Source organism: Musca domestica, unplaced genomic scaffold (assembly GCF_030504385.1).
Source record: "Musca domestica strain aabys unplaced genomic scaffold, Musca_domestica.polishedcontigs.V.1.1 7, whole genome shotgun sequence".
Classification (NCBI taxonomy): Eukaryota; Metazoa; Arthropoda; class Insecta; order Diptera; family Muscidae; genus Musca; species Musca domestica.
The window spans coordinates 6135139-6159989 of NW_026712383.1; the positions used below are offsets into that span (position 1 = coordinate 6135139).

Here is a 24851-nt window from a genome sequence, read left to right on the forward strand (position 1 = left end):
GTGCAGATGATATATTTCTGTGAACCCCTCTCTGGAACTTAACTCACAATGGGTCGTAATTTTCAATAATTGTGTCTGTCACAACTTCCGATACAAGTCAGCGATTATTTACAACATGCAATATCTAAAAATATCTCTCTTTGCCAGAAACCTGAGATGAAAATGGAATTTTCCATAAGTTCGATATAAATGTTAGATTTTCTTGTAATATTGCCCATACCAATATTTTTATGTATCTTAGATGAAGCATGAAAATGGAATACTTCGATCGACTATATCTGGTACCTCACGCACATGTTAACATTTTCTAAAAATTATATATGTCATGTAAAGTGAATATAATCCAAACCTGGCATGTCACAATATTTATATCATATTTATTCAGGTCCGATACGAAATGACCAATATTGGTCTATTCCTTCGGAACCTACTCCATAAGGGGTTAAACAATTGAATTATCATAACAGAAGTCAACATATTTTTAAATAATCGTACATTGGCTGAGAGTATACATCTCTCGGCAAACCGGGTTATACTTTTTAACTTGTTGTTCAAAATGTTGACCCCATGTGGGAGAGGTACTTTATGGAGTGGATCGATATTGTCCATTTTCGAACCTGACCTAGCACTGATGTAAATATAAGGGTTTGCTAATTTGGAGCAAAATAGGATTATCCTTTATCTTTCTGTTCAGTAAAATTTATTTTTGTAAATTTCGACCTTTTGTGGGGGAGGTACCAGAGGGAGTGGACCGATATTGCCCATCTCCGAATTCGATCTAAGTTTTATAATAATAATATTGCGATGTACCAAGTTTGCACCAAACCGGATACTTCCGTCGAAAGTTATCGTGCGCACCAGCCAGAGAGATAGACAGACGGACGGACATCTCTAGATCTAGGGTCTAAAACCGTTATTTCGCTAGGCATATTTTGGCCGTATCAAATGATATATATCCTCTGTAGCTATATGGCTGAGGGTATAAAAATTGGTACAATTTGATACTTTTTTAACAATTATAGTATACATTTACAAAACCAATTTTGGGATTCCAGCTATATACATTCACTCAGTACCAAATTCAGTAACATTTAGTACTTTTCGTACTACCTCAACCCTAGACACCAACTGTTACAGCAATATCAAATTTCATTTATACCAATTTGCTACATCTATCCTGTACTTCATTGGTGATTCCCATTCCAAATGTCAGAATTCTAGTTTTCCGCTTGTCCAATATAGCATTATTACTTTTTTGTTACATTTTAGTAAATTTGTATCCTTTTAGTACGAATTGATAAAAACCTAACCTTATCACATATCCACCACCGAAACTGAGCCTCGTGAAAAATTTTAAGCCGTTTCCTTTGGCATCTGAATAATACCAATCGTAATATGCGAAATCGATGTCCGATTTTTTGAAACTTAGTACCATTTAATTTTGTGGCCCCTGTTAGATCCAGTGAGAAAATCGAATATATCGGGGCATTCTCTATGGTTTACGAAGGGGGTACTCAATATTTTTTTTAATATTCGTATGAATTACATAAAGTTGAGGTCCGGTACGAACATGAATAATTATGGTCCACTCCTTCCAGTACCTTACTCACAATTGGTAAAGTTTTTAAATAATTATAAACACTCTGGTAATAAGTAAAAACTATATCTGATTATCATAAAACGCAGCACATCCCAATATTAAGGCATTTTTTAAGCAAGTTTGAAAATCGGAATTATCGATATATTTTTTCATCAACAAGAGGTAAAAAAAATTGAATTTTAAAAATAATAATAACTCAAAGTGGGAAATCAATGTTCGATTTTCTTCTTTTTTGTTATATTGTTGTCTATATTGAGGCTGATATGAAAATAGAATACAAGGGATCATACTTTTTGGCAGCCAGCAAACACTTAAATGAATAAAATTTCAAAAAATTCGACAAAAAGTAATTTGTACAGGGTGAGATGAAAAAACTGCAACCAACTTCAGACTGAAGTCATTTATAAGCCACTCGTCCAACAGCTGTTAACATTATTCCAGTGACCGCTCATTATATTTTATTGACAATTTTATTGACAATTTTCCAGAAAAAAAGTTATTCGTGATGGAATTAGAGAGTGATAGTGCGATTTCTTTATATTTGGCTGAAAAACCACAAGTGGCTATCGTTAGAGCACTCCAGAATTTAAATGTGAATAAATCTTTTGTGTCTCGTACCATCGCTCGTTACCGTGATACTGGTAGCGTAGTCCGACGTCAAGGAAATGGACAGAAGAAAACCGCAACATCAGCCGAAATGGTTCGAAAAGTAAAGAAGCGACTCGATCGAATCCCGCGTCGCAGTGGCCGAAAAAATGGCTCGTGAGCTGAACATATCGCAATATTCCATTCGGCAAATATTGAAAAATGAGCTCGATTTAAGGCCATTAAAATTCAAAAAAGAGCAAGAACTTACACCGCAACGGAAAGAAAATAGGCTCAAAAGAGGTAAAGAGTTGCTTTGCTTGGCCGAAAGTGGTGAACTGCCGAATTTGGTTTTCTCCGATGAGAAAACATTCGTTGTACAGCATTTTGTAAACAAACAAATAAATGATCGTGTTTACTTGCCAAAGAGATCAGCTGAATATATGCATCTTCGGTTGGCCACCAAAACTCAAGCGCTGGCCATAGTGATGGTGTGGGCCGCCATAACAGCCGATGGTCGCCCTACGCTCGTATTAATCGACCGTGGCATCAGAATAAATGCCGAATATTATCGCGAAAATATTCTGGAGGGTGTATTAAAGCCTTGGGCACGCAAACATTTTGGGCGCAGACCTTGGACATTCCAACGGGGCGAAAATACCGCAGAACAATATGCGGGAAGCGTGTTACGGTTTCATTGGCTGTTTGAAGGCGATAATTCGTGACAAGGGTGACCAATTCGAACAAATCTAAACTTATTGTTGAAGTTTTTGACTTTGTTTGACTTTGTTGAAGTTTTTATATCTCAATAATAGACCTGGTTTGCCCTATTTAATCTATCAGAATTTAACAAGCTTGATAAGCCAACAATAAGTTTGGAGCCAGTTCGGAGTTACAATCCGATCAGGGGCAGCTACTTTAACAACTATATCTGCCGATAGAAACATAAACGTTTCATTGAATTAATTTTCATTTCTTACATTTACCCCAATTTATACTTTCATACTTCACATTAATAACTTTTACACTGAAACTCTCAACTATTTTAAGACATTGGCCGCAATTTCCTCCTTAGCCACATAATTGTTACAAATTTAATCTCATCGGTTAATCGCATTAAAATAAATTTTTTCATCCTTTTCTCCCAATTACTCAAGAATTTCCTAATGAAGTTCTTTAGCATAACAAATTTACCACAAAATTGTTTCATTAAAATCGACACACCCGTCCGCACGCACATACATACGCGGTACAGCAAAAATGATGAAAACCTCAAAATTGAAAATCCTCAACTCCACGTTTACGTTTTTTTTGCGCCACTTGTAGTTTTGCTTTCTCCCATTTCTTTGCTCTACATTTTCTTTTTGTTCTAAAGCTTTAAAAAAATCTTTAGCCGGATTTTGTTTCTTTGGGAAATTTACTAAAAGGATATAACTGCAATTTCCGGTTTAGAAGAACAAACAAAAGAAAGCAACGACGACCACCGTTATTGACGTTATTTCTATGAACGTCTAACCTGAACATCTGCACTTTGGCAACTACGCCATCCTAAGAAGTTAAGACGAATCAACGAATAAAAAATAAAAGACCAGATGGATAAATGCAGAGAGACGGATGCATGCCAGCAAGATTTTTTTAAAACGGAAAATATATATGAAGTAAAAAATGTTGCAACTGTTGCTTGAAAAGAAGGAAGAATATAGAGCTCACGAACTAGAAGCCCCACACTCCTACAACAAGTAAAATTACATGCACACACACTTACATGCAAACATCAAAAACAATGTAGAATAAAATGAAAATTCTATGCATTTTCAATGTTCCACTTTTATTTTTCTTGTTAGTTGGAACGCCCTACCCTATTTTGCAGGTAGTGGATTTCGCCCGAAATTTTGTAACATTCAATATTAATTCATTGGATCCGAAATAGCCGTGGCAATGATTAAAAAAAAAAACAGTTTAAAAGTAGCCGTAGGTTTTGCCGAAAGACGTATGCCCTCAGACACTATCCGTTTAATTTACTATCCTGTTGACCCTTTACTAGGGTAGTTCTGAAGTAAGAAAGGCTAAATTTTTTTTGATAGTAATTGTTAATCAAAATTTTAAACATTTATGGGGAAGTACGAGAAGGTGTAGGATGATAAATTCCATATTCACATCAGACCTCTGGCTGAGAGAAAAATTTAGATATATAGAATTTAGAATCGTTGACTTGCTTCCCAAATTATAAGAGATATATGTATTAAATATTGTCACGCATTATGGGGGAGGTACCAGGAGGGGTGGACCGATACCTGTCATCTTCACACCAGATCTTGCATTAGTAAAATATTGGGATGTCTGAAATTCAAATAAAATCGTGTCCTTATTTCATTTCAATCGTGTCCTTATACATACTCGTACTATTATTATTCAGAATTTTGACAATTGTGGAGGAGGGGTGAATTAGTCGCTATATATATATATATATATATATATATATATATATATATATATATATATATATATATATATATATATATATATATATATATACATATATATATCAGAACTTGCGTTGATAGAAATAGTGGGTGAGATAAAAAACTGCAACAAAGTCAAATGCCATAATTTTACTACTTTTAAATTTTATTAAATGAAAACAAATCGGAAATAGCATCAAATTTAACAGTAAGTTTAGACTTTTTCGAATTGGTCCCCTTTGGCACGAATTATGGCCTTCAAATTGCCAATGAAACCGTCAGACGCTGCCCGAATGTTGTTCTGCAGTATTTTGACCCGGTGAAGCGCTTGCTTGAGGTGATCGACACTTTGGTATTTTTAAGTGCCAACGTAGTTTTCCAAAACACTTCAGACACAATAGTCCAACGGATTGGTATCCGAAGATTTTGGTGGCCATTGTGTGCTATAAACGAAGCGAGGAACCTCATTTTGTAACCATTCTTGGATGGCGAGTGCTGAGTGCGGTGGTGCTGAGTCCTGTTGGAATGCCCAAGGTCTGCGGCCAAAATGTTTGCGTGCTCAAGGCTTTAATACACCCTCTAGATTATTTTCGCGATAATATTCGGCATTTATTCTGATGTCACGGTCGATTAATACGAGCGGAGAGGGATCATCGGCTGTTATGGCGGCCCACACCTTCACCATGGCCAGCGCTTGAGTTCTGGTGGCCAACCGAATGCGCACATTTTCAGCTGACCTCTTTGGCAAGTAAACATGATCATTTTGTTTGTTTACAAACTACTGGACAACGAATGTTTTCTCATCGAAGAAAAACGAAATTCCGCAGTTCACCTCTTTCGGCCAAACGAAGCAGCTTTTTAGCTCTTTTGAGTTTATTTTCTTTCTGTTGTGGTATAAGTTCTTGTACTTTTTGCAATTTCAGTGGCTTTACCCCGAGCTCATTTTTCAATATTTGCCGAATGGAATATTGCGATATGCTCAGCTCACGAGCTATTTTTCGGCCGCTGCGACGCGGGTTTCGATCAAGTCGCTTCTTTACTTTTCGAACCATTTGTGCTGATGTCGCTGTTTTCTTTCGTCCACTTCCTTGACGTCGGGATACGCTACCAGTATCGATGGTAACGAGCGATGGTACGAGACACAAAAGATTTCTTTACACTTAAATACTGAAGTGCTCTAACAATAGCTTTTTGTGGTTTTAGATTTAAATATAAAGAAATCACACTACCATACTTGAATAATACCTTTTATACTTGAATGAATAACTTTTTTTCTGGAAAATGCTCACCAAAATGCTTTGTACGCTTGCAAACAATATAATGAGCTGTCACTGGACGAGTGGCTTGGAAATGACAGCAGTCTGAATATGGTTGCAGTTTTTACATCTCATTCTGTAGGTCCACTCCTTCTGGTAACACCTCAACAAAAGGTCAATATATTCACAGAAAATAATTCACCTTATAGAGCAAGAAAGGATCATCCAATTTTGTCCAAACTTTGAAAATCACAATTTTTTTCTGTGCTTGGTCATGTGCAAAAATGGTCAACATCGGCCCTTCCCATCAAGCTCCTCTTCCACAAAGGGACAAACTTTTGACTAATAATAACCATTACAAAATGTGAACTTAAAGTTTGCTTGTTTTAAAATATTACACATCCCAATATTTTTATTAACGCAAGATGGTACTTGGCACCTCCCACACAAGGGGTCGAAATTTGGAATAACCCAAACTGCCATAGTTATAAGAGTATGGAATTTATCGGCTGATTCCTTCTGGTACATCCCCCACGAGTGCTCAACATTTTAAAAAATTATAACTTCGTGCATCTATATTTCTGTTAACCATAGATCTAATATATATTTCGGTCCACTCCTATAGAATTGCAAATAACTGTTCGATTTTCTTTAAATTTTGCACATCCTAATGTTTTTATCAGTATTATATGAAGTGCAATACTTTGGTCCATTATATCTGGTACATCGCGCACATTTGAAATTTTTCAAAAATTATCCCATATAAAGTACAGGGAGTAGTCGATATAGGCCAGATATGGCCTATACCTTTTAATATTTATATCAGACATAAGTTACGAAGTAAAAAATATTAACCAACCCTTTCGGAACTTCACCCATAACGGACTGAAAGCTTGAATAATCATTACGCAAAATAATCGGCCCAATTACGGTTGTCGATTCTATAGTCGCCGTCGACATTATGTGCAAATCGCTATCGCCGTAGCTTCGATTCAAAAATGGTATTATGGTAAGGTATAGAAGCGACATCGACAGTTTAAAAACCAGTAAAGAAAGTCTTAAAGTCGGGCGGGACCGACTTTATGATACCCTACACCACTTTGCTAATTTAGTAGAGCTCCACATAAAAATTAAAAGTTTTATGGGAAAATTCAATCATATACGCTATGATTATAATTATAATTTAAAGTTCAAAAGACTAAATATGCCGAAGTATTTGTATCTTTTAAATTCGGACTTGTATTGCCCATTTGATATATATAGGAGCTATATCCAAATCCGAACAGATCTCGATAAAATTTAGCAAAGGTATTCCTGAGCTGTATTTGATATATTTCCCAAAATATTGTTGTTACAGAGTGCATATTACGGCTTCGGAGGACTAAAATAATAAATCGAATGAACAATATATATTGGAGCATAGCTATATCTGAACCGATTTCGATCAAATTTGACACACTTATTTTCAGGCCTAGTTTGGTTGTACGTGCAAAATTCCATACTATTCGGGTTGATATTACACGTTTGGTGCACAATAAAAGGCAAATCGGACGAAGATATATATGGGAGCTATATCTAAAATTTTACCGAGTATCTCCAATTTCAATGGGGTTCGTCCTTGGGCCAAACAAATGTTTTTTGGAAAATTTCATCTGGATCGGGTAATAAATGCGAACTGTATTTTGTTCACAAAAATACATGGACAGACGGACGGGCGGACGTGCATAAATCGACTCAGAATGTGATTCTATGCAGATCATCAAAAGGAACTATGGGTCTATCTCGTTTCCTTCTGCCTGTTACAAACAAATCCACAAAGACATAATACCCTGACCACCTTGTGGTGTAGGGTATAAAAAAAAATTGTTTGCAGACAATGTAAAAAAATTGTTTACATTGTCTGAGGCCAATTAGTTATATTTTAATTAAATATGTACGTAATGTGTTCTTTTTGATGTTTAAATTACTTCAGAATTAAAAAGGACTGCTTTCAGCATGTGCTAATAAAAATTTCGCCAAACGTTTCAATTTTTCAGATTTTTTTCCTATGCTAAGTATACTTACCATGATTTTGGGAAACTATTTTTTTCTAGGGGAACGGATCCGAGACCCCTGATTTTTAGACCCGAAAGTCCGGGTTCAAGACCCGGGCTAGACCCGGATCCACTTACCAAATATAGACAATATAGGTATCGGGTATGAAAATACCTCTCCAACAAGTTGTCACTTGATGGGCTTATTTAAAGCGGTTCAAAAGTTTTTGTCAAATTATCGATTTTTAAGGCTCTGATTTTTTATAAAACCCCCACAAAGTCGAAGAAGGATCCATTTTGATGTCAAATTATAGCTGACACTCTTACCTTTCCAAAATGCTACAATTTGTGTTAATACCTTTTCTGGGTCCAGAGATATTCACTTCTGGGTATGTACAAACGGCTACGCCAACTAAAGTTTTCTAAATTTATCAGTTGTTGTAAGTAGCCGGTCTTCGGCGGTCATGTGACAATTTTTTGGATAGGTATTTTCATAAGCTTTCAAACCTATATTGTCTATATCGCGTAACTCGATCCGGGTCTTGAACCAGGATTTCGAGTCAAAAATCAGAGGCCCCGGGTCCGTCCCCCAAGAAAAAAAATAGTTTCCCGGAATCAGATAAAAATACCAACCTCTGGAAAAAATTCGAAAAAAATCGAAGTGTTTTTACCAAACTAGAGCTGTTCCAATTGGCCACAGCATTGAGGTTTTTAGCACTAGGATCTGTCTAGTTTCGGAAATAATGTCAATATTTGCAAATAGTTTTGGTGTTGTTATTTTCGTGGTCAAAAATCTACCACAAAATTGATAAAATATCAACGTCGACTAAAAAATACCATGACGTCACAATTTTTTACGGCGAAAGATATTCCCTAAAAACTACTTCACGTCGACTGTTGTATCGACAATGATAAAATCAATCATTCGTCCTTTTTTTTAATCATTCAATATTCGCTTTTCCATTAATGTGGACTTTTTGCAGGCACTTGTTAGAAATTTGTATTCTCTGCTGGGGCTGCACCTGTATTCTAATGCTATAATCGCTTTTTCTTTAACATTCACATCAAAAATGTATTCATTATACCCTCAGCCATATGGCTACAGAGGGTATATATCATTTGATACGGCCAAAACGTGCCTAGTCGAAATAACTGTTTTAGACCCTAGGTTTCTTTGGACGAAATCTGTTTCAGGACATTTGGGGTCGATCTGGCGATGTCCATCCGTCTGTCTGGCTGGCTGGTGCGCACCATAACTCTCAAAGGGAGTATCCCATTTGATCCAAAGTTGGTACATCGTAATATTATTGTCAAACTTAGATCGAGTTCAGAGATGGACAATATCGGTCCACTCCTTCTGGTACCTCCCACACAAAATGTCAACATTTTCAAACAAAATAATTTATTGCACAGAAAGAGAAAGGATAATTCGATTTTGCTCCATCTTAGCGAATCCTAATATTTTTATCAGTGCTAGGTCAGGTGCGAAAATGGACAATGTCGGTCCACTCCATCAAGTACCTCCCCCACAAAGGGTCAGAATTTTGAATAATTACAATTCTTATAACATTTGATGTAAGAGTCCGATTGTCTTCAATTTTCACACATTGTAATAATTTCATTAATACAAGATCTGGTGCCAAGATGGAATACATCGATCCACTCCTTCTGGTACATCCCCCACAAAGGTCGAAATTTTCAAAAAAAAAAAAAAAAAAAATCTGCACAGAAAGAGAAGCAATAACCCGATTTTGCTCCACCTTTGCTAATCCTAATATTAGCGTCAGTTCTAGGTAAGGTGGAAAAATGAATAATATCGGTCAAGTTCTTCTGGTACCTCCTCCAGATCTGTTGTGAAGATGGGAAATATCGGTCCACTCTTTCTGGTACCTCCCCCGCAAAGGCTCAAAGAATATCTGTTGTTTAGATTATATATATATCTGTGAACCCCTTCTGGTACCTCATTCACAAAGGGTAACCATTTTCAATACTTTTATCTGTCATAACTTGCGATACAAGTCAGCGATTCGTTACAACTTGCAATATCTAAATATATCTCTCTTTGCCAGGAACCTGCGATGAATATGGAATTTGAGTATAAAGACCTTCCCTGCCAGTTCTCATGTTAATGCTATATATCTAAGGAATAAATATAGTATAGGTTTATAGGACGAAGAAAAATATTTTTTAAATGAAATACTTACTTCGAACTATCTACTTTTCTCTTCCTTAAATTCCTGTTTCCAAATTTAGAATAAAAACAAGTTTCAATAAATCTCATAATAAATATATTTTTATAAATGTATACACATTTTTGTGCATATTTTTCAATATGCTTCCCCGTATTACGGGGGTTTATAATTCCAATATGTAACCTACAGCATTATTTAAAATAATCGTACGATACCACACAGTCGTTTTTGTCCACAAAATATTTACCTACCAGCAAATATTTTAAATATTCTATTAGGATTTCACTGCAAATGCTAAGCTGCACCCACACTACCGCAAACAAACACTGCGGCCACCATGCAATTGCCCCAAAGGGCTACCCTATGTGACTAACATTTACTTGAATTCCTGCCACTGTTTGGTTGGTGGTTTATTTAAGCCATAAATTTTGTGAGTGTGTGTGTGTGTGTCTGTTTGTTTGTTTTTTGTTGATTCCCATAATTTGTGGCCTGGTTGTTTTGGTCTATCAGTCTCATCTACTAACACTTTTTTTGTTTAAATATGAAACATATCCCGATTGTTGTTGTGGAAAAAACCTAACAAAATAAAATTAGAATTGTGCAAAATATTTGATATGCCACCACCAGTACCACACCGATTTGCGTTGTGGTCGTTTTTGTGTGTGTGTGTGTGTATGTGCTACCACACCCACACACTCTCTGGTGTTTTAGTGTTATTATTTATTTATCTATTTATGTTGTTGGGTTTTTTGACGTTACTTACACTTTTCATTTATTTATTTTTTTGCTTTGCTTTACTTTTTTTTTTTTTTGACAGACAAACCCGTAGCAATTTCGTGGCCACAACGCGGCGATATATCTTTCGAAAATGTCAGTTTGCGCTATGAAGGACAGCAAGAGGATGTTATTAGAAATTTAAATTTGAAAATACCGGCTGGCCAAAGGGTAAGTTACAAAACGCATACATATTTAGAAAGTTGTAAAAGAAGAAACAATTTTTTTCCAGTTTGTAAGGAAGAATGTTGTGGTTGGTTGAAGTTGTATGAGAAAATGTTATGCTTATAGTAAGGGGCTTCAACGCACCATGATTGGATTACGCTTTATGCTAATTCAGTATTATTAAATATTTTTACAAATTTATACTTTGCTGTATTCATTCTTTTTTTCCGATCAGACTATTGGATTTTTTTTTTAATTCGTACTCAAAGGTACAATAAAGTACTCAATATATTGTCTCAAATTTCGCGTGTGGTTCCTAAGTAATACGTGAAATCAGATATCGTATCGTCCTTGGAACGTCGAACTTAAAAGGTACAAAAAATCCAAAAACGAAGTTTTTATTTACAAATAAGTATCGAAATTTTACTTTTATACCCACCACCGTAGTATGGAGGGTTTATTAAGTTTGTCATTTCGTTTGTAACACCTCGAAATATACATTTTAGACTCCACAAAGCATATATATTCTTGATCAGCATAAAATTCTATGTCGATTTATCAATGTCCGTCCGTCTGTGGAAATCACTCTAGGTTCCGAACGAAATGAATACCCGATATTCGGTATACCGGAATTGTATCAAATTTGGTGTTTGAGGTTCGTAATGGATACTATAGCCTAATACAGAAGCCTAAGACAGAAAATGAGCCATGTGGGTCCACGTTTTCGTATAGTCCCCATACAAGGGTACCCCCGATTATCCTTATTTGGATGATTTTAGCGACATTATTTACCTGAATTTTGTATTTGAAGTTCGTAATGGATACTACAGCCTATGCCAGGAAATTGTCTGTGCAGGTCCACGTATGGAACCTCCCTCCCTATATTCTGTATTTTATTTATTTTAGCTACATTATAAACCGATTTTATTTTTTAAGTTAAGCATTTGATTATTATTATATCTTATTACAAAAGTTGCCTATGCAGGTCCACGTGGTCGAATAGACCCTAATATACTGTAACATTTGGTATTTTTAAGATTTTAACAGAATTTTTAATGGATTTTATTTCTTAAATCTTGCCAAATTTGTACCAAATGGTGGAGGGTATTCAACTTTTTTACTTGTTTATGTTAGGTTCTATTAATTTTTTCAATCAGTCTATTAAAGATGGACCATAAGACGATGTTTTTGGAAATTCGTAAAAGTACTACAGAATACACAATCAGCTGTTATAACCTCCTCACCTAGAAAATGAAGGTATATTTATTTTGTCATTCCATGTGTAAAATCCCTAAATATTCATCGTAGATCCAATGAAGAATATATAGTCATCATCTTTCTGTTGGAATCATGATAAAGCCCACATCATTGGACGTAGAGTTCACAACAATTTGTTTTGTGTCCAGGATGGTTGGTTTTGAAAATGAGATATAACCGTCCACGTTTTCGGCACCTCCCGATATTCGGGGTGATTTTTATACCTTCCTCTATAGTATGGAGGGTATATTAAGTTCGTCATTATGTTTGTAATACCTCAAAGTATACATTTTAGATCCCATAAAGTTTATATATTCTTGATCATCATGAAATTCTGTGTCGATTTAGCTATGTCCGTCCATCTGTGGAAATCACTCCAGATTCCGAACGAAATGAAGTAGTTTGATAACATTTTATGATATTTTGGTAGTGAAAATGGGCCATGTACGTCCACGTTTTGGTATAACACCCAGATAATGGTATCTCCCTATTTTCGGTATTTTGGCGATTTAAGCGAATTTATTCAACGAAAAGAGTTCAAATTTGATATTTTAAGTTCGTAATGGATACTACAGCCTATGACAGAAAATTGTCTGTACAGGTCCATTTCTTCGTGTAGCCCCCACATAATGGTACCTCCCTATTTTCGGCATTTTGATGATTTTAGCGACATTATTCACCGAAAATATTTCAAATTTGGCATTTGAAGTTCGTAATGGATACTAAAGCCTATGACAGAAAATTTTCTGTGCAGGTCCACGTATTCGCATAGCTCCCCATATAAAGGTACATCCCGATATTCGGCATTTTGATAATTTTAGCTACATTTTTTCAGCGGAATTGTTTCAAATTACGTATTTAGAATTCGAAATGCGTACTATAGCGTACGACGAAAAATTGCGTATGCAGGTCCAGGTGTTCGTATAGCCCCCACATAATGGTACCTCCCTATTTTCGGTATTTTGATGATTTTAGCGACATTATTCACCGAATTTTAAGTTTCGCATTTGAATATTGTAATGCCTTATGACAAAAGTTGCTTATGCATGCCCCTGTTCGTTCCGTATGGTGGAAGGTAATAAATGTTCGGCCCGGCCGGAACTTACAGCTTTTTTACTTGTTTTGATGATTTTTTTGCCCCATTTTTTCCAAGAATTTGTGTAAAATTTGATATTAGTAGTTCGTAATTCGGTGGCGGAACATTATATGTATATATCCACGTTTTCGCATAAACACCATTTATCAGTAAATCCCGATATTCGGCATTTTTATGGTCTGTGTCGCGTTTTTCTGTGGATTTGTCTAAGAAATGGTATTTTTATTTCGTAATTAGTTCTAGCTCCGATGACGGATCGTGGTATATGTATGTTCACGTTAGGGCATGAGGGTCATTAATGTTGTAAAAGGGTGAGAAAATGTTTGTTGGGAAAAATTTGCTTTCGATTTTTTATACCCTACACCACAAGGTGGTCAGGATGTTATGCATTTGTTTGTAATAGGCAAAAAAACGAGAGTCCGTCCGTTCTGAGTCCGTCGGTCCATGCATTTTTGTGAACAAAGTACAGTTCGCATTTATTACCCGATCCAGATGAAACTTTGCACAAGTCATTTGTTTAAGGACTTTCCCTACTGAAATCGGAGCCAATTTGTCAAATTTTAGATATAGCTCCCATATATCGTCCGATTTGCTTTTAATTGTGAACAAAACGTGTAATATTAGCCCAAATAGAATGGAATTTTGCATATACGGCAAAATTAAGTCTGGAAATTAGTATGCCAACTTTGATCGAAATCGGGTCAGATATAGCTATGGCTCCCATATATATTGCTTATCCTATGTGATATTTTTGACCTCTGCAGCCGCAATATAACAACGATATTTGGGGAAATATATCAAATACAGCGCAGAAATACCTTTCCCAAATTTTATCGAGATCGGTTCATATTTGGAAATAGCTCCCATTTATTATTGTGCCCCAAATGGGCTGGAATTTGGCACTTACGACCAAATTGAAACAAGAAAGTTAAATTTGGTGAAAATCGGTTCAGATATAGCTAAAGCTCCCATATATATTGTTCATCCGATTTGTTATATTTATTATATGAAGCAATACTAAATATGCAAAGGGCTGTTGGGTATCATATAGTCGGACCCCGCCCGACATTTAAACTTTCTTTATTGGTTTGAAATAATACTTTTTGAAGTATAATTAAGATTTCAGATGATTCCCTTAATAGATTATCTACGAGACATTTTGCAACCAACTATTTACTTCTTATTCCGATCGTAAAAATTTAAAAAAACATCTTCAAATGCAAATTTTAAAATTTCTAACTTCAGCCGTTGCATGTGTGTGTTAGTAAGGAAATACAGGAAATATTTTTGTCTCAATTAGTAATATTTTTTAAGCTTCCTTTGTTTTGGGTACACTGGCCACAAATGTTGCTCCAAACAATGTGCCATTTTTCCGTATTTAATCAACATTTCAATTTTATAATAGTTTTGTATCCTTTTGTACAACAACAAAAAAATGTGATGTCGCTGTTTGATTAAACTAAGCCATCACATCCATCAGCATCGTTTTTTTTTGTATTCCTGCCAATTATTTCGATATGCCATTGGCTATTTTAACTCTGTTCTATTCTTTTGTTTTCTATCACAAATAAATATTACATAATTTGTATTTGTTGTAAATATTTAACAACATCCATCCCGAGATTAAAGTAAAAATATATTTTTTTTTTTTATTATTTAGCCGGTTTTTCGTTGTAATCAATCAGTAAAAATTGCAATTTGTAACATTTAACTTTATTCGGCTTCCTGTTTTTGTTTCTAATGGCTTTGGCCTGTAGTAAATTAACTGCAAAGCGTTGATAGACATGACTGACTAGCGTGTGATTATGATGTGAGTTTAGTTGGAATGAAAAATAAAATGACAAAAACGGAAATATAACCAACAAAAAAATTATTTTTTTCTAAAAAATCCCAAACAATTTTTTAGTAAATAAACAAAAATAACAAAGTTCGCTTTAAACAGTTAATATTTCTGCGGAAATAGAAAATGCCAAATTGGAAATAAATTGCAAATGAAAAAAGGGCCAAAGTTTAAACTTACAAAAAAAAAAAAAAAATAAAATAAAATATAAACATGCATCATTGTTTTAAAGTGTGAACATGTTGTATGCAAATATTTTAAATGCAAAACATTTAAATTAAATTATTAAGTTCGCACTAGCAAACAGCTCTCCGTTGCTGAGGACAAAAATTTTATTTTTGTAAGAGTCAATTTTATACAACAAAATTCAAAATTGTAATGTAAAATATTGTAAGGGAACAAAAACTGGGAATTTTCCTAATTTTTGGAAATTGGGTTCAAAACAAGTGAAAAAGCAGCTAAGTTCGGCGGCTACCGCCACCATTTCGAAAGAACTTACAAATTTAATAAAAAAAAAACTTACGGAAACTACCACTTAATGAAGAATGTTATATGGAGACTATACGAAGACCTGCATACAAAAATTTTTGTCATAGGCTGCAGTACGCATTACCAACTTAAAATACGTAATTTGTTACACTTCGGGTGAATAATGTCGCAAAAATCATAAAAATACCTAGTATTGGGAGGTACCGTCGTATGGGGGCTATGCGAAGACATGGACCTGCATACATAACTTTTTGTCATAGGCTGTAGCACCCATTACGAACTTCAAATACGAAATTTGAAATAAATCCGGTAAATAATTTAGCTAAAATCATGAAAATACCGAATAAGGGAAGGTACCGTTATATAGTGGCTATACGAAGGAGTAGTACTGCATACGATTGTTTTTTAAAAGGTTGTAGTAATCATTAAGATCTCGCAATACGAAATTTGAAACAATTCCGTTGAATAATGTTGCTGAAATTATTAAAATACCGAATATCGGGAGCTACATATGGTATGGGGCTATACGAAGACGTGGACCTGCACAGAAAAATTTTTGTCATAGGCTGTGGTATCCATTACGAGGAGTTACAAACGGAATAACAATGTTAATATACCCTCTATAGTATGGTGGAGGGTATTAAAAAGATATCACTATGGAAGTGTAAACCATATTCAGAGATATGGGAAAGCAGCAACTTTTGCTGTTAATTATCCCTAAAATTTGGGGCTCATATCTTTCAAGCCGTCTAAAATCTTAGTTTTCTCACTGAGGCAAAGTTATGTCACAAGAAACAAATATTGAAAACAATTTAAACAGTAAAACACCATCTTCAAGGAAAAAATTGTTCACGGTCAATTTTTTATATTTTTCCCCCATCTCCGATCTACACATACGAAAACGTTTAGAATACAAACAACAAATAATTACGAAAATATACCTAAAATTTTAATAAGAAATTTTCTAGAGCATATTAACTTTCTAATGCCCCAAATTTTGGGGGCTCATAACAGCAAATGTTGCTAACCGGTGTCATATCCTGCGGTATCAGAATTTGATTTATACGCTGTGAACGAAATTCGATAAAAATCGCTAGATTATAGAAATAAAGCTAAAAAGAAAAGACATGTGTATCGATGTTTTGAAAATTTACAGATTCGGATATGCAATGTCCTCAGAAATATGACAGATACCAATACGAGGATTATTTTGATCAAAAATGCTTTCCTTTACCGACCCAACAATGAGTTCTATCTGCTCCATTTTTTACAGTCTGCCAGCCATATGGCTACAGAGGGGATATATCATTTGATACGACCAAAACGTTCCTCATCGAAGTAACGTTTGTTTCGAGACGTCTATCTGTCTGTCTGGCTGGCGGTACGCACGCCAGAAAGAAAATAATTTTTTAAAGAAAATAATTTACCTCTTAAAGCGAGAAAAGATCATTCGACTTAGTGCTAACTTTGCCAATATTTTTGAAAAATTATTACTATTATTTAATGTGAAATAAGAGTTCGATTGTCTTTAAAATTGCGAAGATCGTAAATATCGGTGCATTTCTTTTGGTAACACCCCCTCAAAGGGTCAACATTTAGAATAACCAAAACGATTACAAAATCCGAAATGAACATCCCGTTCCCTTAATATTTCACACATCCCATTACTTCTACTAACACAATATCTGCTGTGATGGAATATATCATGTCATTTCTTCTGGTACTTCCCCCACGAAGGGTCAAAATTTTGAATAACTAAAACGAATATAAAATCTGAAATAAGCATCTGGTTCCCTTAATATTTCAAACATACCATTATTTCTCATAACACAAGATCTGCTGTGAAGATGGGATATATCGGTCCACTCCATCACACACACAATGGTTCAAAATTTTTAAATCCAAGAAGCTCATAAAATGTGAAAATAACGTTCGATTAAATTGATACTGGGTACATCTCAAAATTTTCATCAATAAAAATCTTTTATAAATATGGTAGAGATACGAGCATTTCTTCTGGTACCTCCCCCACATCGGGTTCAAGATTTGAAAAAACAAAACGCTCAATTATTTTTGCTAAATCTATTGTGAAGATGATATACATCTGCTAACCCCTTCTGGTACCTCATCCGTAAATGAAAATGAAATTAATCGGAATTTATGATTTCACATAAAATTGGATATAAATGTTCGATTTCCTTCAAATTTTGCGCATACCAATATTGCTATCTGCATTAGATGTAGTTTGAAAATTGAATACTTCAATCCGCTATATCTGACACCTCTTCCATATTTCCTCCCTTTCTAAAAATTTGCACATATCTCATATGAAGCAGAGGAAGTAATCGATGTAGTCCAAATATGGAACGGTGTAATATTTATGTTAGTCTTAGGTCAGATACGAATTGGTCAATATCGGCCAACTGCTTCGGAACCTCTCCCATAAAACGTCAACGGTTTGGTATTCACCTTTCGACAAAACCGTCTGATAATATTTTCCTTGACAGACAGACGGACATCACTAGATAGACTCCAATGCCCTGAAACGGACTTCATCAAAAGAGACCTAGGGTTGAAAACCGTTATTTTAATGAGACACATTTTTGCCGTATCAATGGGCTTATGGCTGAGGGTATGACAATCGAAGTTTTCATATAAACATCATATAAGGTTTCCACCAGCTTTCAATCATTTTTAAGGATTTAAACACAATATCCGGAGTTAGCCCTTTGTATTTGGAGAACGTTACAAAAATTTCGAGATCGGTCTAGAGTTTGTATAGCCTCCGTATAACAATTTACATATTTTCGGCCTTTGTAATGATTTCGACCTTTTATCTAGCAGAGTAAGCTCCATTTCTGTATTTTGTATTTCATGCAAAAGAATCGATATTGATTCATGGTCTTCTATAACCCTCATATAACGCTTCTATTTCATTTTAGGCATTTTAAAGACTCCTCCCGATTTGACTCATTAAACCATTTTTATTTACAATTTGCTGTTTAGACTTTTCAATCGTAACAAAAAGTGTTCTATATAGGTCCATATATTCATCGTAATAGAGTACCGCTAGAAGTTCGCTATATGAGGGATTTAAAGACATCTTATAGCTATTTTAACATATAGGACTGTTGCTTACGATATATTTGTTTCAGAATTTATTGAACTTTCACCTTAAGCCATTACTTTAACTACGATTCCCCACACTTTTTTTTTTTTTTTTGAATACCTCTCAAAGGACAATCCATTTTAATTGTCATTGTTTTTCTCATCCATTATTGTTTGTATTTGTTTTTTTTTTCTTTCTTCTCCTTTATTAACCCATTAGTGGGCAGTGTCCCTTATAAGGGACTCTCACATTTTCCACTGTGGCACTTTCCAATACTCGTTTTTTTTGTAAACAAGTAGGCTATGCCGTTAGTGACACTGCAACGAATTATGTTCTATCCTATTCGTTTAATTTCTTGCGAGTTGCGTGTTGTATTTTGTGCAAAATATGGAAAACCAATTTGTGAAAAAACAAAAATCTCGAGCTGGGTAAGTAAAATTTCAATAAAGTTATGGTTCTGTGAATATTTATGATTGTGTTGGTATTATTATTTGTAAGCAAGTTTAATAGACTAATTTATGCCAAAAAAAATAAAATAAATTGTTGTGACACGTGCATAAAGTGACTATGAATGCAACGTCCCCTAAGAGGGACACTGTCCCCGTAGTACAATTGTAATCCACTGATTGAGTAATAAATCTTATATGTGCAGACTTACAGTTTCTGAAATACTGAATGAATTGGATGCTATTGGCGATAATGAGATGCACGACATTGAAATTTACGCGATCCCACCAATAGATGGTGCAGATACTGATGAAGATACTGATGGTGGTGGCCATATTTGCATATTTGCTTGATGGTCAGTAGTGAATGCATGGGTGTTAATGAAGAAGTTACATCCCAATGACCCGGCATGTTCAACTCTTATAAATTTTCGCCGTTATATTGCAACATCATATCTGGAATAGTATGGTACCCCAGCATCAAATGGTTTGCGCAATAGCAATGTCACTGCAGATACAAGATATGATGGCAGAAACTACATTATTGAATATTCAAAAACAGATAAACGGTGTGGATTATGCGGCAAAAAGTCTAAATTTATTTGTAAGAAGTGTGACAAAGGTCTCCACCCTAAAAATTGCTTTAAGGAATATCATAAGCCAAGTGTACCCAATGCGCAGGGTCCCTTATAAGGGACGGTCCATAACTCCAAAACCATAAGCTTTTTTGAATAAATTGTTTTTAAAACAAATTAACTAGACCATTTTTAATTGTAATTGGTGTAAATCGCTTAAAGATAGTGCCCAGGGAACTTCGTCCACTAATGGGTTAATCGTTGCTACCACTTGTTTGCTTCTGTGCGTGTGTGTCTCCCTCTCTCTCTCCCTCTGTGCATTTGTGGTTTTCATTAATTCGTTCTCTCTGTCTGTCTGTCTATCTGTTTTTCTCATCTTTTTTACAGATTGGCATTTGTGGTCGCACTGGCAGCGGTAAATCATCATTGGCCCTTTCCCTATTCGGTGTTCTGCAGGTGAGCCGGGGCTGTATACGCATCGATGACAACGATATCGCACACATACACCCGGATGAGATACGTACACGATTATCGATAATCCCGCAGGATGTTCATTTGTTCAATATGACAATACGGGAGAATCTTGACCCGTCTGGTTACTACTCGGATTTGGAGCTGTGGAATTGCCTTGAATTGGCACAGCTGAAGGACTTTGTCAATAGTAAAATGCCACAGGGATTAGGTATGTATAGATGTGTTTGTTAACGTGCAGGTATGTATGTATGTTTTCATGTGTCATAGAATCCTAACGATTACTCATATACCATATGTGTGTGAGTGTATGTTTGTCACATGTGTCGTCAACCAGTTCCAGAGACAAACCTATATGAGTACGTATATACATTGTTGTAGTTTTTTACATATGTATGTATTTGTTGGGTTTTATGCAATTTGAATTTTCAAGTGAACTTGCTGATGGGGTTGCCGCATAGCGGATTAAAGTGGTGGCAATCGACTGTCCCTCCGCCTAGTGGACATCATAAAATGCTTACCACGAAATAGGCCATCATCGATTGCACGCTCCAAGTTCCCCAAGAGTTTGCTTGGCTTCACAACATTCATTGACATGTCAAGTGAGTTTCGGGAGCAGAGGTTTGGCATTTCTCCCATGAAATGGAAGAGTTTTGTATTTGTTTGGAATTTTCTAATATCCTCTTAAAGTTTCAAGGGTTTAACGTAATTGCCCTTAGCTAAGCGGTTATAAGCTGAAAATATAGTTGTGAATTGTACTATGATAAAATAAATAAAAAAATAAGAATAGGGAAGAAAATAATACCTTTGGTATTTAGGAGAGGGATCCAAAAATGTCGCGATTAAACGATTACTGGATTTCCCAACTGGGTTTACAAACCGTCTTGATAGGCATTTATTTTGGCGTCCGAAAAAGTAGTTATTCTATGGTCAATTTTCAACAAATTTGACGAAGGCTTTACCTTGTACCTCTAGTATTAAATAACATTGCTGTATAGTGCATGAATTGACTTCGATAAGGATTATATGAAAAAATATTTATTGGAGTAATATATATATATATATATATATACCGGACCAAATTCACCAAATGATTGAATATGAACAAATCTATGCAATATGGGGTGATATTATATATATGGTGAATAATAAACGTAAAATCGCATGAAGATGAATACCGAAGGTATATAAAAATCGGAACGGATCTCTATAAAATTTGGCAGAGGTATTTTCGAGCAGTATCCGATGTCCGGTATTAAATATCTTCGTTGTGGAGTGCATATAACGCATATGAGGTAATTAAACATCAAATTGAATGAAACATATATATGAGAGCTATTTGAAGTACATGCTTTTAGGCTGAATTCCGTCGAAAGCGCCAAAATTCAGTCCTCAAACCTGTAATCGGATAAAGATATTTATGAGAGCTATATCCAAATCTGAACCGATCTTGACAACATTTTTGGCACTTATTTCTGATCTGTACCTGATATCTGGTACCAAATATCATCATTGAGAGACATAAAAACCAAAATCGAATTAGTCATATATATGGGAGCTATAGCTATATTTGAACCGATTTTCACTTAAATTTGAAGTTCTTGTTTCTAGAAGGAATTCAGTCGGAATTGCCAAGATTCACTTCATTTAGATTGATATTAGGCATTTGGTGAACAATAAACCTGATATCGGGAGACATCTTTCTCCTATATACATTACATTCAAATCAGATCCGATCTCGAATTCGAATTCGACAGAGGTATTTCTTGGCTGTATCTTATACCTGGTACCAAATATTATTTTTGTGGAGTGCATATTACGCATGTGAGGGACTTAAAACCCTAAATCGGATGAAACATATATATGTGAGCTATGGCTATATCTGAACCGATTTTCAAATTTGATGTACTTTCTTCGAGTCAAAATTCAGATCATTTCGACCGATATTGGCCATTTGGTTTACAATTAACCCGAAACCGGTTATATATCTAAATTTGAACCGATTCTCAATAGGATTCGTCCTTGATCCAAACAAATAGAGATTGGAGAAATCATAGTTACATTACAATGCTTCCGGCTGACATTCACTCCAAAATCGACAGCTCTGCTTATTTACGTACCCATTGAGTCACAAATGAGATTCCTCGAAAAATGAAAGAAGCGCGCGATGAATTTTCTTAACAGAGCACCATTATACTCTTCACACTGAAAAGGAGGGTATATAAACTTTGTCATTCAATTTGTTACATCCCTAAATGTTCCTCGTAGACCTCATAAAGTTTATATATTTATGATCAGCACAAAATTCTAAGTCGATTTAACGATGTCCGTCTGTCTGTTGAAATTACGATGTAGCTGACATTATTTGATGTAAAGCTTCAAAATTCGGCAGAACAATTTGTATTGTGTCTAGGATGGTTGGTATTGAAAATGAGATATATGGGTCCACGTTTTGGTATAGGCCCCATATAACGGTACCTCCCGCTATTCGGTATTTTGATGATGGTATTTGTAGGTCATAATGGGTTCTAGCACCGGCCGCGGAACATTGTATGTATAGGTCTATGTATAGAACCCATATAACGGTATCTCCATAAATTCAGTATTTTAATGATTTTTGCCACAGTTTTTTCACGAATCTGCCTAGAATTTGCTTATAAATAGCTTCTGTGGCGAAACATTGCATATATACAAGGTCCACGTTTTTGTATAGCCCTCATATAACGGTACCTCCCGCTATTCGGTATCTTGATGATTTTCGCCACATTTGTCCACGAATTTATTTAAAAAAAATGGTATTTGTGGAACATAATAGGTTTTAGTCCGGTGGCGAAACTTTGTATGTATAGGTCCATGCTTTTATTTAGCGCACATACAACGATACCCACATATATTTGGTATTTTGATAATCCTAGTCACATTTACCCACGAAATTGTTACAAATGTGGTGTTTAAGAAGATTTGCTGGATGGCAATCCTTGAAGTATAAAATTGTCCAAGAGGTTCCCGTTTTGGTATGGCCCCCATATAACAGCCTCACCCGCTTTTTGAAAATTTTAATAGCATTATCCAAACGGTCTTACTGGTATTTGTAGTTTAAAGTGGAACACGTTTGAATTCAGATCCTTTTATATACAAAATTTTTCCAATTGTGGAGGGTAATAAAATATCGGACCGGGCGAACTTAATGTTTTTTTAATTGTTTTAGATATACAATGGAATTAGAGATTGCTGTTCTAGCTACGATCCACTTTAAAGGTAGTTTTTTGGCTCACTCGAGTGTTACAATTTGCCAAAATATTCTTCATATTTTTTTCTGCAATATAGCCGAAGACACTATGTACCTAAAACGAACGGATTTTGAGGAATTTTAATCCGAATATTTCTAAAAGTGTGGAAGAGGGGGAACTTGTCCCCTTCTATCCAGGTTACTTTGCAATGTAAACTTTCAAAACACCGGTTTTTAGCTATGCTATCATAATCCGCTAAATTTTTTCCCTTAATTATTAAAAAAATGTATTTTATTTCCCTCATTCCCTTTCAGATACTGAAATCATGGATGGTGGAATAAATTTAAGTGTTGGCCATCGACAACTTTTCTGCCTGGCTCGAGCTATTTTAAGGGGTTCCGTGTGCTTGGTGTTGGATGAAGCTACAAGTTCGCTGGATTCCAGCACCGAAAAGGCGCTACTGGCAGCGGCACACAAGGCTTTCCAGGGAAGGACGATAATAACAATAGCGGTATGTTGAGGCAAACAATTTACCCATTTTCTCTCATTATTAATTAATGAACATTTTTTCTCTCACAGCATCGTTTGTCAACCATTCTGGATTATGATCGTGTTATTGTCTTGGAAAAGGGCGAAATTATTGAAGATGGTCCACCCGGCGAATTGAAAAATAAGGCAGATGGTATTTTTGCAGCTCTCTTGAAATCGGGCCGACCACTGTCTGTTCTGAGTACGGATACAGGAATACAAAGTTTTTAAGAATTGAAAATAGTTTAATATCTATAATTTTGTATTATTTATGTTTACGAAATTTGTTTTTCCTAGCTTTTAGCTTTATTTGTTGACAAACTGAATTTTGTGTGTCTTGACCAAAATAAAGAAGATTACACCAGACATGCCAACAAAACTGCTAAAAGTTAGTAAAAAATCAATTAATTTTAAATTACTATTTAATGTTTGTATGTATGCGTGTAAAAATTGTACTTAACTGTAAATGTGTGTAGTTAAAATATCTCAATTAAATATGTATATAAATAAGATATATTACATATTGATGTATATGTATGTAAAAATAAAATGGCCTACAATTGTAATTATACCCTAAACCACAAGGAGGTCAGGGTATTATGTCTTTGTGCATTTTTTGCAACAGGCAAAAGGAAACGAGATAGACCCATAGTTCCATTTCATGATCTGCATAGAATCACATTCTGAGTCGATTTGTGCATGTCCGACCGTCCGCCTGTCTGTCCATATATTTTTGTGAACAA

The 24851-nt window shown here is 35.2% G+C and overlaps 1 protein-coding gene across 2 annotated transcripts in view; it reads left to right on the forward strand.

Annotated features, from left to right (window-relative positions):
* LOC101896101 (ATP-binding cassette sub-family C member Sur) overlaps positions 1–24645 on the forward strand; it is a 223289-nt gene extending 198644 nt beyond the window's left edge. The window contains exons 21-24 of one of the 2 annotated variants that reach the window (XM_011297641.3): positions 10946–11073; positions 20267–20561; positions 23895–24091; positions 24160–24645. In XM_011297641.3, the coding sequence (XP_011295943.1) occupies positions 10946–11073; positions 20267–20561; positions 23895–24091; positions 24160–24339 (800 nt within the window). In that variant the 3' untranslated portion in view covers positions 24340–24645. The remainder of the gene's footprint in view (positions 1–10945; positions 11074–20266; positions 20562–23894; positions 24092–24159) is intronic. The other variant, XM_020039687.2, reaches the window with a different exon arrangement.
* The last annotated feature ends 206 nt before the right edge of the window (positions 24646–24851 follow it).